The 17,353-nt window shown below is 44.3% G+C and overlaps 1 protein-coding gene across 1 annotated transcript in view; it reads right to left on the reverse strand.

The window, feature by feature from the left end:
* Positions 1-17,353, reverse strand: part of OBSCN (obscurin, cytoskeletal calmodulin and titin-interacting RhoGEF) — a 640,872-nt gene that overhangs the window by 58,802 nt on the left and 564,717 nt on the right. Inside the window, exons 107-109 of the mRNA XM_040354276.1 lie at positions 16,879-17,079; positions 13,239-13,299; positions 2,130-2,207 (exon numbers count right to left, since the gene is read on the reverse strand). Of these exons, the coding sequence (XP_040210210.1) occupies positions 2,130-2,207; positions 13,239-13,299; positions 16,879-17,079 (340 nt within the window). The remainder of the gene's footprint in view (positions 1-2,129; positions 2,208-13,238; positions 13,300-16,878; positions 17,080-17,353) is intronic.

Consider the following 17,353-nt stretch of genomic DNA (forward strand, 5'->3'; position numbering starts at 1 on the left):
ACATGTCACGCTTCAAAATTGCGCCCACTCGTGGAATGGCGTCAAACTTTTACCCTTAAAAATCTCCATAAGCGACGTTTAAAAAATTCTACAGGTTGCATGTTTTGAGTTACAGAGGAGGTCTAGGGCTAGAATTATTGCTCTCGCTCTAACGATCGCGGCGATACCGCACATGTGTGGTTTGAACACCGTTTTCATATGCGGGCGCTGTTCACGTATGCATTAAAAAAAAAAAAAAATTCTTATTTATTTTACTAGATTTTATTTATTTTTACACTGTTTTAAAAAAAATAAATAAAAATTGGGTCACTTTTAGGCCCCATTCACACCTAGGCGTTTTTACGCCTGAAGCGCACTGCTCACAAACGCCAGAGGGGAGAATTAACATTATTCCCTATGGTGACTGTTCACACCTGAACGCCTGAACGCCCAAACGCCTGTCGCACGAAGCTCAAACAAGTCCCGGACCTTTTTTTGTCGCGCGAAGCGCGCGACAGCGGCGTTTGAGCGTTTTTTTTTTCCCATAGAAAGTAATGGGAAACGCGCGTATTGAGCGTATCGCGCGACAACAGGCGTTTGCTATGGGCGTTTCGTCGCTTTAATCAATAGAACTTGTCGCCCATGCAGAAGATTAAAAAAAATCTACCAACATAGCAACAAGTGATGAAAAGATGATAATTTTTCCTATTGGCTAAAATAAGAAACGCCGAAGTACAAAAACGTTGCACGACGCTGTATGCAAACGCGCAAATAAGCATGAATACGCGCGAAAAAAAACGCCCGAAAAAACGACCGAACGCCCTACGCTCAGGTGTGAATGCAGCCTTATTCTTATTACAAGGAATGTAAACATCCTATGTAATCGAAAAAAGCATGACAGGTCCTCTTAAATATGAGATCTGGGGGTCAAAAAGATGTCACATCTCCATATTTACACTAAAATGCAATAAAAAATTGTCATTTGAAAAAAATGACAAAAATAAATAGTTTTGACGTCGCTTCCGCCCTGCTATGGAATGGAGACGGATGGGGGCCATCTTGCCCTCACTCGTATCCATACCCAGCGCGAGAAAGGACCTGATCGCCTCCCCCGCTGCCGACGGCTCCGGTAAGCGGTGTAGGGTGCGGGAGAGCGGCGTGGGGCCCCTCTTCCGCCGCCGATAACGGTGATCTCGCGGTGAATCTGACGCAGAGACCACCATTATCGTCTACAGGACCGCCGGCTGAAGAGATGGATACCTCGGTTGTGGCAGCAGCTACTGCCATTAGGACAGGACAATGCCATTTATTGTCCTGCCATTAGGACAGGACAATAAATAAAAAGTGCCAACACCATTAACAAAAGTTGACTGAACATCTGACCATTCCACACCCCATCCAAAAACAATAGTTGGGTACTAACTCAACACTATCACTATGGAAAAAGCAGAATTGTACATTTTCTACAACTGTGTAAAGTGACTAATTTTCAGTTATGGAATCATTGGCTGCCTGTGACAGGAGTCACTTTGGACGGGGGGCTTGTGGAACCCAGCTTACCTTGGAGAGCACTGGAATCTCCTTGTCCAGCGCCCCCGGCCCCTCCTATATTTAAGTTACCCTGTGTCTATTAGGGGCACAGGGAGACCGAGAACCCCAGTCTGATCTCCATTAGGCTGGGTTCACACTACGGTTTTCCCGTCCGTCAGCCGCATACGATTTATATGAAAAAACGTATGCGGCTGAAACGGACGGGAACGTATGGCACCGCACACATGTGCGTTTTCCATTGACATTAATGTTAAAGGAAAACGTATGCGGTTGCCATACTGTTTTAAAAACGACCGCAAAACCGTGGTTGAACACGGTTTTGGGTACGTTTAAAAAACGTTTTGCCAGCAAATCGTACACACCCGGATGCATCCGAGTGCATACGATTTGCAATGCATTCTCTATCTATACGTTTTCCCGTCCGGGCCCGTACGTTTTCAATACTGAAATCGTATGCGGCTGACGGACGGGAAAACCGTAGTGTGAACCCAGCCTTAGTCAGACTCGCTGTACACCCACTCCTCCTTCTGGGTCATTTTTAAATGTGAAGAAACTAGAATGAGAAATTTACAACAGATACATTAATGTGGTAGATTTACCTTGATGTCCAGATGAAGAATATTTTTTTCATGAAGATAAGCAACAGCTTCGAGGAGTTGTCTGATATACAGCTTCACCTGCACACATAGGAATAAAGAACATTACACTCTTTACTCAGAGCTGAGAGGAGAAAACGGAAAGAGAAGCTGAGAAGACCAAAACTGAAGAGGTGCTGGGAGAAAAAAGCCAGAAGAGTTGCTGAGAGGAAAGAGCCAAAGGAGGAACTGAGGAAAGAGCCAGAAGAGAAGATGAGAGGAGAGATCAAGAAGAGGGGAAGAGAAGAGAGAGGCAGAAGAGAAGATGAGATGAGAGATCAAGAAGAGGGGATGAGAAGAGAGAGGCAGAAGAGAAGATGAGATGAGAGATCAAGAAGAGGGGATGAGAAGAGAGAGGCAGAAGAGAAGATGAGAGGAGAGATCAAGAAGAGGAGATGAGAAGAGAGAGGCAGAAGAGAAGATGAGATGAGAGATCAAGAAGAGGGGATGAGAAGAGAGAGGCAGAAGAGAAGATGAGAGGCGAGCAGTGTTGCTCATCTTACTTTAAAAAAGTAATAAGTTACAGTTACAAATTACTTCTCTGAAAAAGTAATTGCAATAGTGACTCAGTTACTACATTGAAAAAGTAATTAGTTACTCAGCAAAGTAACTGACTTTTTTTTAAAATATTCTCTAACATGCCTCACTGTGCCATCTGTAACATTCCTCACTGTGCCATCTGTAACATGCCTCGACGATCTACTCCTGTTTGCTGAGATGTCAGACGGTGGCCATCTATTATTCAAAAGCCGCGCCTCCTCCTCAGGCTGTTCTGTGATAGGCGGAAAAGTAATTTTCCCAGCAGAGCCTCTGTTCAGTGTTCCGCCTGTCACGGATGTCCTCTCGTCCGAGGCCGAGGCTAAGGATGAGAAGGCATCCGTGATAGGCTGAACACTAAACAGAGGCTCTACTGGAAAAATTAGTGTTCCACCTATCACGGAACAGTCAGAGGAGGAGGCGCGCTTTTTAAATAATGGATGGCCGATGGCTGACACACAGGTAGGTGTAATTGCGGTAACGCCGCCCAAGTAATGGGAACAGCGTTACCGCGAGGGGAAGAGTAATCTGGTAGATTACTCGTTACCCTCAAAAGGGGCATCGTTAGGTAACGGTGTTTATTTTAACGCCGTTACTTACAACACTGGAGGCGAGGTCATGAAGAGGAGAAGAAGAGCATGAAGAAAAGATGAGAAGAGAGAGCCAGAAGACAAGACGAGAGGAGAGATGAAGAAGAGGAACTCAGAGGAGAAAGTCAGAAGAGGAGATGAGATGAGAGAGCCAGAAGAGGAGCTGAGAGGAGAGAGCCAGAAGAGAGGATGAGAGGAGAGATCAAGAAGAGGAACTCAAAAGAGAGAGCCAGAAGAGTAGCTGAGCGGTGAAAGCCAGAAGAGGAGTTGAGAGAAGAGAGCCAGAAGAGGAGCTGAGAGGATAGATCCAGAAGAGGAAATGAGAGGAGGGAGTCAGAAGAGAGGTCGAGAGGAGAGACCCAGAAGAGGAGATGAGAGGAGAGAGCCAGAAGAGGAGCTGAGAGGAGAGATCCAGAAGAGGAAATGAGAAGAGGGAGCCAGTAGAGGGGTCGAGAGGAGAGAGCCAGAAGAGGAGATGAGCTGAGATGAGAGAGACAGAAGAGGAGCTGAGAGAAGAGAGCCAAAGGAGAAGATGAGAGGAGAGAGCCAGAAGAGAAGATGAGAGGAGAGAGCCAGAAGAGAAGATGAGAGGAGAGAGCCAGAAGAGAAGATGAGAGGAGAGAGTCAGTAGAGAAGATGAGAGAAGAGAGCCAGAAGAGGAGCTGAGGGGAGAGAACCCGGAAGAGAGGAGATATCAAGAAGAGGAACTCAAAAGAGAAAACCAGAAGAGGAGCTGAGCTTTGAGAGCCAGAAGAGGAGTTGAGAGAAGAGAGCCAAAAGAGGAGCTGAGAGGATAGATACAGAAGAGGAAATGAGAGGAGGGAGCCAGAGGAGGGGTCGAGAGGAGAGAGACAGAAGTGGAGCAGAGAGAAGAGAGCCAGAAGAAGAGTTGAGAGGAGAGATCCAGCAGAAGAGATAAGAGGAGAGGGCCAGAAGAAGAGCCTAGAGGAGAGAGCCAGAAAAGGAGCCCAGAGGAGAGAGACAGAAGAAGAGCCTAGAGGAGAGAGCCAGAAGAAGAATCGAGAGGAGAGAGCCAGAAGAGGAGCCGAGAGGAGAGAGCCAGAAGAGGAACCTAGAGGAGAGAGCCAGAAGAGGAACCTAGAGGAGAGAGCCAGAAGAGGAGTCCAAAGGAGAGAGCCAGAAGAGGAGCTGAGAGGAGAGATCGAGAAGAGGAGCTGAGAGTAGAGAGCCAGAAGAAGAGCCTAGAGGAGAGAGCCAGAAGAAGAGCATAGAGGAGAGAGCCAGAAGAAGAGCCTAGAGGAGAGAGCCAGAAGAAGAGCCGAGAGGAGAGAGCCAGAAGAGGAACCTAGAGGAGAGAGCCAGAAGAGGAACCTAGAGGAGAGAGCCAGAAGAGGAGCCTAGAGGAGAGAGCCAAAAGAGGAGCCTAGAGGAGAGAGCCAGAAGAGGAACCTAGAGGAGAGAGCCAGAAGAGGAACTTAGAGGAGAGAGCCAGAAGAGGAGTCCAAAGGAGAGAGCCAGAAGAGGAGCTGAGAGGAGAGATCGAGAAGAGGAGCTGAGAGTAGAGAGCCAGAAGAAGAGCCTAGAGGAGAGAGCCAGAAGAGGAGCCCAAAGGAACGAGCCAGAAGGGGAGCTGAGAGGAGAGATCAAGAAGAGGAGCTGAGAGGAGAGAGCCAGAAGTGGAAGCGAGAGGAGAGATTGAGAAGTGGAGCAGAGAGAAGAGAGCCAGTAGAAGAGTTGAGAGGAGAGATCCAGCAAAAGAGCTAAGAGGAGAGGGCCAGAAGAAGAGCCTAGAGAAGAGAGCCTGAAACAAGAGCCTAGAGGAGAGAGCCAGAAGAGGAGCTGAGAGGAGAGAGCCAGAAGAGGAGCCAAGAGGAGAGAGCCAGAAGAGGAGAGAGCCAGAAGAGGAGCCGAGAGGAGAGAGCCAGAAGAGGAGCCGAGAGGAGAGATCGAGAAGAGGAGCAAGACAAAAGAGGAGCTGAAAGGAGAGAGACAAAATAAGAGCTGGGAGGAGAGAGCCAGAAGAGGAGCCCAGAAGAGAAATCGATAAGAGGAGCTGTGAGTCAAAGTCTGAAGAGGAGCCGAGAGAAGAGATTGAGAAGAGGAGCTAAGAAAAGAGGGAAAGAAGAGGAGCTGAGAGGAGAGCCAGAGGAGAAGCTGAGAGGACAATAAGGCTCCGTACACACGACCGAACATGTCCGCTGAAACTGGTCCGCGTGTAAAAAACACCGTGGATATATGTTTCAATTTCCTTAAAAAATGTATAATAATAAAAGTCCACCAAAATAAAAGTGAAAGTAAAGGTGAGATGATCAATCAATAACAGTGACACGACACCCACGGTGATCCAGAGTAAACTGAAATATAAGTGATAACGCCCGCCACCATTGGAGGCTTACCGGATGCGATGGACCCAAATGAGCTTATGCCCAAAGGATCGATAAAGCTTAAAATCGGTTGAATATGGAGATAAACCGAACCACACCAAAACGTTCAACCAGCGAACGACAATGAAGTTTTCACTTAATGGCAGGTAGACAGGGTAACTCCAGTGGGAAGATGGCTCATGGAAGTGGAAGAGCTTGCACAGAGTATGTGGAGGAAAATAAAAGGCACATAGCGTAACTCCGCAAAAAAAGGGAAGTTTAATACTGGTTAAAAACACTTACAGTTATGTAGGCATTAAAAGACATCAATGTAGGATAGTGCATGGCAGCAGTAGAGTCCCGACGCGTTTCGCTACAACTAGCATCGTCTGGGGTAAGACTCTACTGTTGCTACCATGCTTTAAATATAAAATATGACCTGTTTGGAAACACTCCCCTGGAGGATCGCCCAACGAGAGTGCACTTCCGGGTCAACTTGGTGTCTCATACAATGCTGAGTATATAAGACTAATAATATGCAAAATCTATGAAGATATGGGTGTAAAAATAAATTGTGGCCAGTTAGATAATTAAAATCAACTAACCTGATATAATTACAATGTATGTTTGATGGCGCCTGGTGCACGAGTTGGATGGGAACTCGTACCTTGATCACGTGTGCATCTAAGGCTGGTAACCAGGACCAATGAAAAGGGTCCACGTCACTGCACGGCACCGCAGTATGGACAAACAACGAATGAACGTTGCCGTCGTCCCGGTCACATGACCGTATCTAGAGGGCGCATAAACAAATCGTCACACGGCGCGCCGTCGGTCACATGGATCCGACGTAACATCGTATAGTGACGGTCTTAGTGGGCGTTCTCACACTGCTTCACAATGTTAATGCGTGCGCGCGTGTATACGCACACACGCATTGCGTTCCAAAATGGATAAACGTGGAACGTTGCGCTCCACTGTGCGTTCCGGAGGGTCAAGAAATGACAAATAGCCTGGACGCCAGGAACATTAGATGTTTGTAATGAAACACCTGGAAAAAACAAGGAAGTGGATTCGAATATTGCCACAGCATATTAATAGTCTGTTTAAAATATTAAAAATATGTAAGATTGTGTCTGCTATATTATAACTATAGCGCCAGGAAAGGGACAACACGTCTTTGTAAAGAAATGTTACATATTGTCAAGTATCAATGTGCCTGTGTATTTCAACATTACGATTCCAAAAATTGGATAAAAACTAAAAATAGGAAATATATTTCTATCAATTAGTAATTACTAAAGAGGCTTTATATGTAAAAATTAGTGTGTAATATTGTGTCCAGAAAGTGACTCTACAATGGACGAACCCCCAAGACAGGTGGTACAATATAAATATAATACACTTCATTATATGTATTTACATAAGAGAGCAATATTAAAAAATGGTTAAAACATATATAAATGAAAGAAAAGAAATAGATCAAATTTTCACAGACCCATATATGGACCACAATTGAACCCAGGTGTATAAAAAACGCCACCAAATAGGTTCAATTTATGGAAAAATGGAGGATGATAGACTAGGACATCATAAAGATGTTAGGATTTGTTGATGAAAGAATTGATGTCCCACTCTACATTAAGGCCTGATGGTGTGTGAGTACCTAGCTCATAAATCCAGAATGTTTCGAGTTGGGACACCCCACGAGTTTTTGGACTACCTCTCCAAGGGGACACAAATTGGTCTATAATGAGAAATTGTGTGCCGGTGGGGTTCTGGGCATGATGTTTTTTATAATGCCTGGGTACAGTATGGTGAATGTCGCCAGCTAGAATAAGAGCTATATGTTCGGCGACTCTGACAGAGAATTTCCGAATGGTGCGACCAACGTATTGTTGGCCGCACGGGCAGGTAATAAGGTATACCACGTACTTGGTTGAGCAAGTACAAAAATGTTTTATGGGGTAGACTTTCCCAGTTACTGTAGAACGAAATTCAAGGTTTTTAGTTCTGCTGGAGATGTTATATTTACATACTGTACACTTTTTACAGGGATGATAACCAACTAACTGAAAAAAGAAAGATGGACGTGTTGGAGGGTTAATGATATTCGGGGCTATCTTACTCTGAAGTGTTGGTGCACCCCTAAATATCACTTTGGCACGTTCGGGTAAAACCGTTGCTAGAACTCGGTCATTTCTCAATATGTTCCAATGCTTAGACACTATGGACTTGACCAGTTTATGTTGTTTAGAAAAAGATGTAAGCAAGGCCCATTTATAACTTTCATCTTGTTCCCTTTTGGGTTTGACTTCTAGAAGTGAGCTTCTATCAACTTCAAAAGAAGTTTTGAGAGCAAGTTCAATGTTGGCAGGGTCATATCCCTTATCAAAGAACCTATGCTTGAGGATGTTGGCTTGCACAGAAAAGGTGTCCAAGTCTGTGCAATTCCGTCTCAACCTAAGAAACTGACTTCGAGGTATCGAGTTTAGCCATGACGGATGATGACAGCTGTCAATAGGGATAAAACTGTTCCGGTCAGTTTTTTTGAAAAATGTTTTGAATTGAAACCGGTTGTCCACAATGCTAATCTCCAAATCCAAAAATTGAATTGTATCTGAGCTAGCTGTATGGGTAAGAGATATCCCCCTGTCATTAGTGTTCAAATGGTTTATAAAGGTCTCGAGTGTTGCGAGACTGCCATCCCATAGGAGGAGGATGTCGTCTATGTACCTTGCCCAAAAGACCAATGAGGTGGTGTCATAGGCATAGACGACATCCTCCTCCCACTTTGCTATAAACAAGTTAGCGAGGCTTGGGCGTACTTAGCCCCCATAGCGACACCTCTTTGCTGTAAATAAAATTGATCATTAAACCAAAAATAACTGTGTTTAGTAGCAAATTTTAACAATTCCATAATGTAGTCTGTCTGGAATGAAGCTAATGTCTGATCCTTCTTTAAATAATAGTGTACGGCTTCAAAACCTATATCATGTGGGATACAGGTATAAAGGGATGCTACATCGGCCGTCACCATGATAAAATTACCCTTTACCTCAACATTATCCAATTTGTTTATGGTTGCCCTCGTATCTCTAAGATAAGATGGAGTGCGTTGTACCAAAGGTTGTAGAAAATTGTCGATGTAGCGACCAATTCTAGAGGTTACTGAGTCGATCCCACTTAAAATGGGTCGACCAGGTGGGTGTACAGGGTCTTTGTGGACCTTTGGTAAATAATATATCGTCGGTATCCTAGGGACCGTGGGAACTAAAAAACAAGGGGTTTTTAATTTGAGTAAAACATTTTTTACACAGGATGAACTATCTGTTTTGGATAAGGGCCTTAAGTTTGCTCCTCCGAAACGTTTAGACAAATTTGGAACGTTTATTGATGTCCAAAAATACATCCGTAAGATTAATATACAACGGTACTTAATTACTAATCCCATTAGAAATGAACCTAGAGCAGCCACCTCTGGAACAGTACATTCAGGGCTTAGGAACCCTTCACTGTTCAATCCATCTGTTCCAGCTGCAGCTGCAGTTAATATTTTTAGAGATCTTGTTTTGAAAGATCTAGCAGAGATACCTGATAGACGTAATTCTCATCATCCGGTATCAAGCAAAGGTTTGAAATCCTTGTGTCAGAATAAGGACATCATTATCCGCCCAGCGGACAAAGGAGGCGGTATAGTCATCCTTGACAAACCTGACTATGAAACTGAGATGCTTCGATTACTTGATGAGCCTAATACTTATCTTAAGTTGCCTTCTAATCCCACATCCAGGTTCAAAACAGAGCTACAAATACTAGTCAATAGTGGCTTTGAAAGAGAGATTTTAAATTTGAAAGAAAAGAAGTATTTAGTTCCCACGGTCCCTAGGATACCGACGATATATTATTTACCAAAGGTCCACAAAGACCCTGTACACCCACCTGGTCGACCCATTTTAAGTGGGATCGACTCAGTAACCTCTAGAATTGGTCGCTACATCGACAATTTTCTACAACCTTTGGTACAACGCACTCCATCTTATCTTAGAGATACGAGGGCAACCATAAACAAATTGGATAATGTTGAGGTAAAGGGTAATTTTATCATGGTGACGGCCGATGTAGCATCCCTTTATACCTGTATCCCACATGATATAGGTTTTGAAGCCGTACACTATTATTTAAAGAAGGATCAGACATTAGCTTCATTCCAGACAGACTACATTATGGAATTGTTAAAATTTGCTACTAAACACAGTTATTTTTGTTTTAATGATCAATTTTATTTACAGCAAAGAGGTGTCGCTATGGGGGCTAAGTACGCCCCAAGCCTCGCTAACTTGTTTATGGCAAAGTGGGAGGAGGATGTCGTCTATGCCTATGACACCACCTCATTGGTCTTTTGGGCAAGGTACATAGACGACATCCTCCTCCTATGGGATGGCAGTCTCGCAACACTCGAGACCTTTATAAACCATTTGAACACTAATGACAGGGGGATATCTCTTACCCATACAGCTAGCTCAGATACAATTCAATTTTTGGATTTGGAGATTAGCATTGTGGACAACCGGTTTCAATTCAAAACATTTTTCAAAAAAACTGACCGGAACAGTTTTATCCCTATTGACAGCTGTCATCATCCGTCATGGCTAAACTCGATACCTCGAAGTCAGTTTCTTAGGTTGAGACGGAATTGCACAGACTTGGACACCTTTTCTGTGCAAGCCAACATCCTCAAGCATAGGTTCATTGATAAGGGATATGACCCTGCCAACATTGAACTTGCTCTCAAAACTTCTTTTGAAGTTGATAGAAGCTCACTTCTAGAAGTCAAACCCAAAAGGGAACAAGATGAAAGTTATAAATGGGCCTTGCTTACATCTTTTTCTAAACAACATAAACTGGTCAAGTCCATAGTGTCTAAGCATTGGAACATATTGAGAAATGACCGAGTTCTAGCAACGGTTTTACCCGAACGTGCCAAAGTGATATTTAGGGGTGCACCAACACTTCAGAGTAAGATAGCCCCGAATATCATTAACCCTCCAACACGTCCATCTTTCTTTTTTCAGTTAGTTGGTTATCATCCCTGTAAAAAGTGTACAGTATGTAAATATAACATCTCCAGCAGAACTAAAAACCTTGAATTTCGTTCTACAGTAACTGGGAAAGTCTACCCCATAAAACATTTTTGTACTTGCTCAACCAAGTATGTGGTATACCTTATTACCTGCCCGTGCGGCCAACAATACGTTGGTCGCACCATTCGGAAATTCTCTGTCAGAGTCGCCGAACATATAGCTCTTATTCTAGCTGGCGACATTCACCATACTGTACCCAGGCATTATAAAAAACATCATGCCCAGAACCCCACCGGCACACAATTTCTCATTATAGACCAATTTGTGTCCCCTTGGAGAGGTAGTCCAAAAACTCGTGGGGTGTCCCAACTCGAAACATTCTGGATTTATGAGCTAGGTACTCACACACCATCAGGCCTTAATGTAGAGTGGGACATCAATTCTTTCATCAACAAATCCTAACATCTTTATGATGTCCTAGTCTATCATCCTCCATTTTTCCATAAATTGAACCTATTTGGTGGCGTTTTTTATACACCTGGGTTCAATTGTGGTCCATATATGGGTCTGTGAAAATTTGATCTATTTCTTTTCTTTCATTTATATATGTTTTAACCATTTTTTAATATTGCTCTCTTATGTAAATACATATAATGAAGTGTATTATATTTATATTGTACCACCTGTCTTGGGGGTTCGTCCATTGTAGAGTCACTTTCTGGACACAATATTACACACTAATTTTTACATATAAAGCCTCTTTAGTAATTACTAATTGATAGAAATATATTTCCTATTTTTAGTTTTTATCCAATTTTTGGAATCGTAATGTTGAAATACACAGGCACATTGATACTTGACAATATGTAACATTTCTTTACAAAGACGTGTTGTCCCTTTCCTGGCGCTATAGTTATAATATAGCAGACACAATCTTACATATTTTTAATATTTTAAACAGACTATTAATATGCTGTGGCAATATTCGAATCCACTTCCTTGTTTTTTCCAGGTGTTTCATTACAAACATCTAATGTTCCTGGCGTCCAGGCTATTTGTCATTTCTTGACCCTCCGGAACGCACAGTGGAGCGCAACGTTCCACGTTTATCCATTTTGGAACGCAATGCGTGTGTGCGTATACACGCGCGCACGCATTAACATTGTGAAGCAGTGTGAGAACGCCCACTAAGACCGTCACTATACGATGTTACGTCGGATCCATGTGACCGACGGCGCGCAGTGTGACGATTTGTTTATGCGCCCTCTAGATACGGTCATGTGACCGGGACGACGGCAACGTTCATTCGTTGTTTGTCCATACTGCGGTGCCGTGCAGTGACGTGGACCCTTTTCATTGGTCCTGGTTACCAGCCTTAGATGCACACGTGATCAAGGTACGAGTTCCCATCCAACTCGTGCACCAGGCGCCATCAAACATACATTGTAATTATATCCGGTTAGTTGATTTTAATTATCTAACTGGCCACAATTTATTTTTACACCCATATCTTCATAGATTTTGCATATTATTAGTCTTATATACTCAGCATTGTATGAGACACCAAGTTGACCCGGAAGTGCACTCTCCTTGGGCGATCCTCCAGGGGAGTGTTTCCAAACAGGTCATATTTTATATTTAAAGCATGGTAGCAACAGTAGAGTCTTACCCCAGACGATGCTAGTTGTAGCGAAACGCGTCGGGACTCTACTGCTGCCATGCACTATCCTACATTGATGTCTTTTAATGCCTACATAACTGTAAGTGTTTTTAACCAGTATTAAACTTCCCTTTTTTTGCGGAGTTACGCTATGTGCCTTTTATTTTCCTCCACATACTCTGTGCAAGCTCTTCCACTTCCATGAGCCATCTTCCCACTGGAGTTACCCTGTCTACCTGCCATTAAGTGAAAACTTCATTGTCGTTCGCTGGTTGAACGTTTTGGTGTGGTTCGGTTTATCTCCATATTCAACCGATTTTAAGCTTTATCGATCCTTTGGGCATAAGCTCATTTGGGTCCATCGCATCCGGTAAGCCTCCAATGGTGGCGGGCGTTATCACTTATATTTCAGTTTACTCTGGATCACCGTGGGTGTCGTGTCACTGTTATTGATTGATCATCTCACCTTTACTTTCACTTTTATTTTGGTGGACTTTTATTATTATACATTTTTTAAGGAAATTGAAACATATGTCCACGGTGTTTTTTACACACTGATCGACATTCTTCAACCCAAGACTTTCTCCACTATTTATGGACTTATACGTTTACACATATAAGTGTTTCATATAGACATTATTGTTTATTTTTATTTTCCAGCGCTGCATTTTTTGTTTTTTGTTAATACTATATATTCTTCTTCTTCTTCTTCTTCTTCTTCTTCTTCTTCTTCTTCTTCTTCTTATTATTATTATTATTATTATTATTATTATTAGTATCATATTATTATACATATTATATTGTTCTAATGTCCTTTCATGTTTCTAGTTTTTAGAAACAAAAAACCCCCAAAAAAACAAAAACAAACACCCACTAACCTCTTTTTCTGTGATAGAGTGTTTCCGGAAGAGTCGGTCCAGAAGTTCCTCCCCGCAGCATCTGGTCTAATTAAGAAAATTAAAGTCTTGCCAAATGATATTTGTATTATTTCACATATACATGCTCATGAATTAGGCAGTTATGTTAATATACTCACCCCTGCCTCGTTTTGTAACAGAAAGCTGAATGTACAGCTAAATTTAGAGATAAAATATATATAGAAGCTATTTTTCCTGCTAAAGGGTTTGTATTTTTGCCCATCCAGTTCTGAGATTTACACAGCTCTGCAATTCACTGAAAAACAGGGGGGTAGATCCAGAAAGCAATTGCGTCTGCGTAACCATAGTTACGCAGCGCAATTGCTTAGTTGCGCCGGCGTATCAACTGCTCCTGATTCAGAGAGCTCGATACGCCGACTGCAGCCTAAGATATGACTGGCATAAGGCTCTTATGCCGTTGCATCGTAGGCTGCATTCTTACGCTGGCCGCTAGGTGGCGTTCCCGTAGTGGTCAGCGTAGAGTATGCAAATTGCATACTAACGCCGATTCACAACCGTACGCGCGCCCTACGTACGCAGTTTACGTCGTTAACGTTCGTTGGGTTCTGCATAAGGCTGCTCTTGCTATTAGCAGGGGCAGCCAATGCTAAGTATACCCGTCGTTCCCGCGTCGCGATGTTTAAAAATTACGTCGTTTGCGTAAGTGAATCGTGAATGGCACTGGACGCCATTTACGTTCGCTTGAAGCAAATGACGTCCTTGCGACGTCATTTGCCGCAATGCACGTCGGGAAAGTTTCCCGACGGAGCATGCGCACTACGTTCGGCGCGGGAACGCACCTAATTTAAATGATCCACGCGCCCTACGGGATCATTTAAATTACGCGCCTTTACGCCGGGCATTTTTAAGGAGCGCCCGCGCAAATTACGTAGCTACTGCTTCATGAATGAAGCGTAGCGCACGTAATTTACGGAGGCGCAGCGTTAAAACGGTACGCTGCGCCTCCGTAAGAGGGCGCAATTCGTACCTGAATCCACCTCAGGGCTTAGAATGGAAGAGGAAAGGAGCCTGTGACGCAGGCTTTTTTTTTGGCTAGCATGTGACCTACCTGACATACTCTGACCTACATACACTGACCTACCTGCACTGATGGTAGTTACCTACATACACTGACCTACCTGACATACACTGACCTACCTACACTAACCTACCTGACATACACGGACATTTACATTATTACACTGTCTGACGGTTCCGACCTATCTCAGCGGTGTCACAGCAGCAGGCAGTCATTCCGTCAGAGAGCCGAGGAGCCTGGCTGGAGGGGAGGGGAGGACAGCCGAGGAGCCTTGAGGAGAGCCCAGGTCGAGAGGAGAGCCGCCCGCGGCCCACCCGAGCGCCGAGCAGGGATGTGGCGCTGGCGCGGCGGCCGCATTGTAATTCCCACCTCCTGGAGCCAGTGCAGCGCCTATGATGGACGTCACACATCCCGCGGTCGTGGCATTGGGCCAGTGGGACGTCCATCAGAGGCGTTGCGCAGGCTCCAGAAGGCGGGACCTGCTATGGGACTCGCCCACACTCGGCTACATTCAGCGACGCTCGTGATCAAATCGATCCCGGCGCTTGCCACTCGCTCGGTGGCTCGGGGCTAATAATGCAGTCCTGCCACCATGAGACTCTGGGCTTTACGGGGTCACATTTGGGTCTTCAGCCACGGCTAGCCGCCCCCTCCCGACGCCCCTGTTGAGGAATGTGGAAAAACAGCGCTGGACCCATAGGGTTATCTCACTAGTATTACAATCTTAAAGTATTGATGTTGATTTAGATCAGTGGTCTCCAAAACGGAGGCCCATTGGCCTGGATGTGGCCCTTTACTTGTCTTTATCCGACGGTTGGGGCACCATGCCATCCTTTGACACTAATGATGGGGCAGCATTCCTCTCACTTACACCAATGATGGGGCACCATTTCCTCCCACAGACACCAATGATGGGACACCATTCCTCCCACTGACACCAATGTTGGGGCACTATTCCTCCCACAGACACCAATGATGGGGCACTTTTCCTCCCACTGATACAATGATGGGGCATTATTTCTCCAACAGGCACCAATAATGGGACACTATTCCTTACACTGATACCAACAATAGGGCACTATTCCACTAAAACCAATGATGAGGGACCATTTGCTCTCGCCAACACCACAACGTTTTCTAATCCCACTGGCCACAGTCTTGCCCCTCTAAAGCCTCAAAGACTTCAGAAAGTGTGGAGACCAATGATGTAGACGATTTGGATTCCCGGGCACGCAGGATCTCCATGGTCTACTTGGCTTGTAGTACAATGTAGGGGTACAATCAAAAAAGTACCAACTAATTTCAGGTTCCTGATAACCAGAATCCGGTACCTGATTGGCTGAAACGGCCGTCAGTCTTATCCAAGGAACGCAGCCCCCTTACGTTCCGAGGATAGACCTTCCGGGAGACTAGGGCTGTACTCGGAGCTGGCTCTGATAGGCACTTCCGCTCAGCCAACCAGCTGCCGTTATTCAGGTAACCGGCGCCCAAGGTCCGGTTATCTGAATAGACCAGCGGCAGCTGGCAACAAACAATAACATACATTTGTGCAATACAATGCATGAATGTATGTTATTTGCGAGAGGGGGTGGCGCTGCAGCGCCCTCTATAGACGGCCGCCATCACTGCAGTTAAAAAATAAAAAAGACATTTTAAGCCAAATAAAAATTCTTAAAGGGCACGTTTTTTTTGTGACTACAGGAGGAGGGGGGGGGGGGGTGTGGGCGTCACCCGGGCAGAGTCCCGCGATCGGTCACAGGAGCTGAAGAACGGGGAGAGGTGAGTGTGAACACAGCTTCCCCGTTCTTCACTGTGGCAATGTCACTGATCGTATAGGGAAACACGATCAGTGACGTCACAAGTCCAGCCCCGCCCCCCCTACAGTTAGAAACACACATGAGGTCACACTTAACGCCTACAGCGCCCCCTAGTGATTAACTCCTAAACTGCAATTGTCCTTTTCACAGTAATCGGTGCATTTTTATAACACTTTTTGCTGTGAAAATGACAATGGTCCCAAAAATGTGTCAAAATTGTCAAAATTGTCCGATGTGTCTGCCATAATGTCGCAGTCACGAAAAAAATCGCTGATCGCCGCCATTAGTAGTAAAAAAAAAATGATTAATAAAAATGCCATAAAACTATCCCCTATTTTGTAAACGCTATAAATTTTGCGCAAACCAATCGTTAAACGCTTATTGCGATTTTTTTTACCAAAAATAGGTAGAAGAATACGTATCGGCCTAAACTGAGGGTAATTTTTTTTTTCATATCTTTTTTGGGGGATATTTATTATAGCAAAAAGTAAAAAATATTGATTTTTTTTTCAAAATTGTCGCTCTATTTTTGTTTTTAGCGCAAAAAATAAAAACCGCAGAGGTGATCAAATACCACCAAAAGAAAGCTCTATTTGTGGGGGAAAAAAGGACGGCAATTTTGTTTGGGAGCCACGTCGCACGACCGCGCAAATGTCAGTTAAAGCGACGCAGTGCCGAATCGCTAAAAAGGGGCAAGGTCCTTAACCTGCATAATGGTCCGGGTCTTAAGTGGTTAAAAGGATACATTTCCAAAATAAGAATAAGCGTCTTCTTGGTTTCAAAGGCATCAAGGAGCAGAGTGATTCGCTCATGGGACACTTCCGACAAGATGTCGCGCTCGCGGTACGCTTGCTGCCGAGTCTTGCTTCTCAGTGGAATGAATTTGGCGGCGCATGTCGCGCCATTTCCTTTGTGCACAACGCGTTTCACGAAGCCAAATGACCCTCTGAAAAGAGAGAAAGTCGAGAACATAAACTGTGTTTTCTCTTAAGCCTCGTACACACAATCGGATTTTCTGCGGACAAAGCGTAGGAACTTGTATTGCATACAAACAGCAAATAATTGTCGGCCAACAAACACAAAACTATGTGGTTTTGCAGCTCTTTAGCGCCACCCTTTGGGCAACTTCTACTAATGTTGTGTTATGGTGAGCATTGCTTCTAAACATGCGTGTTTGTACTTTGGAGTTTTGTCTGAAGGACTTGTGTACACACGATCAG

Source organism: Rana temporaria, chromosome 5 (genome assembly GCF_905171775.1).
Source record: "Rana temporaria chromosome 5, aRanTem1.1, whole genome shotgun sequence".
NCBI classification, from domain to species: Eukaryota; Metazoa; Chordata; class Amphibia; order Anura; family Ranidae; genus Rana; species Rana temporaria.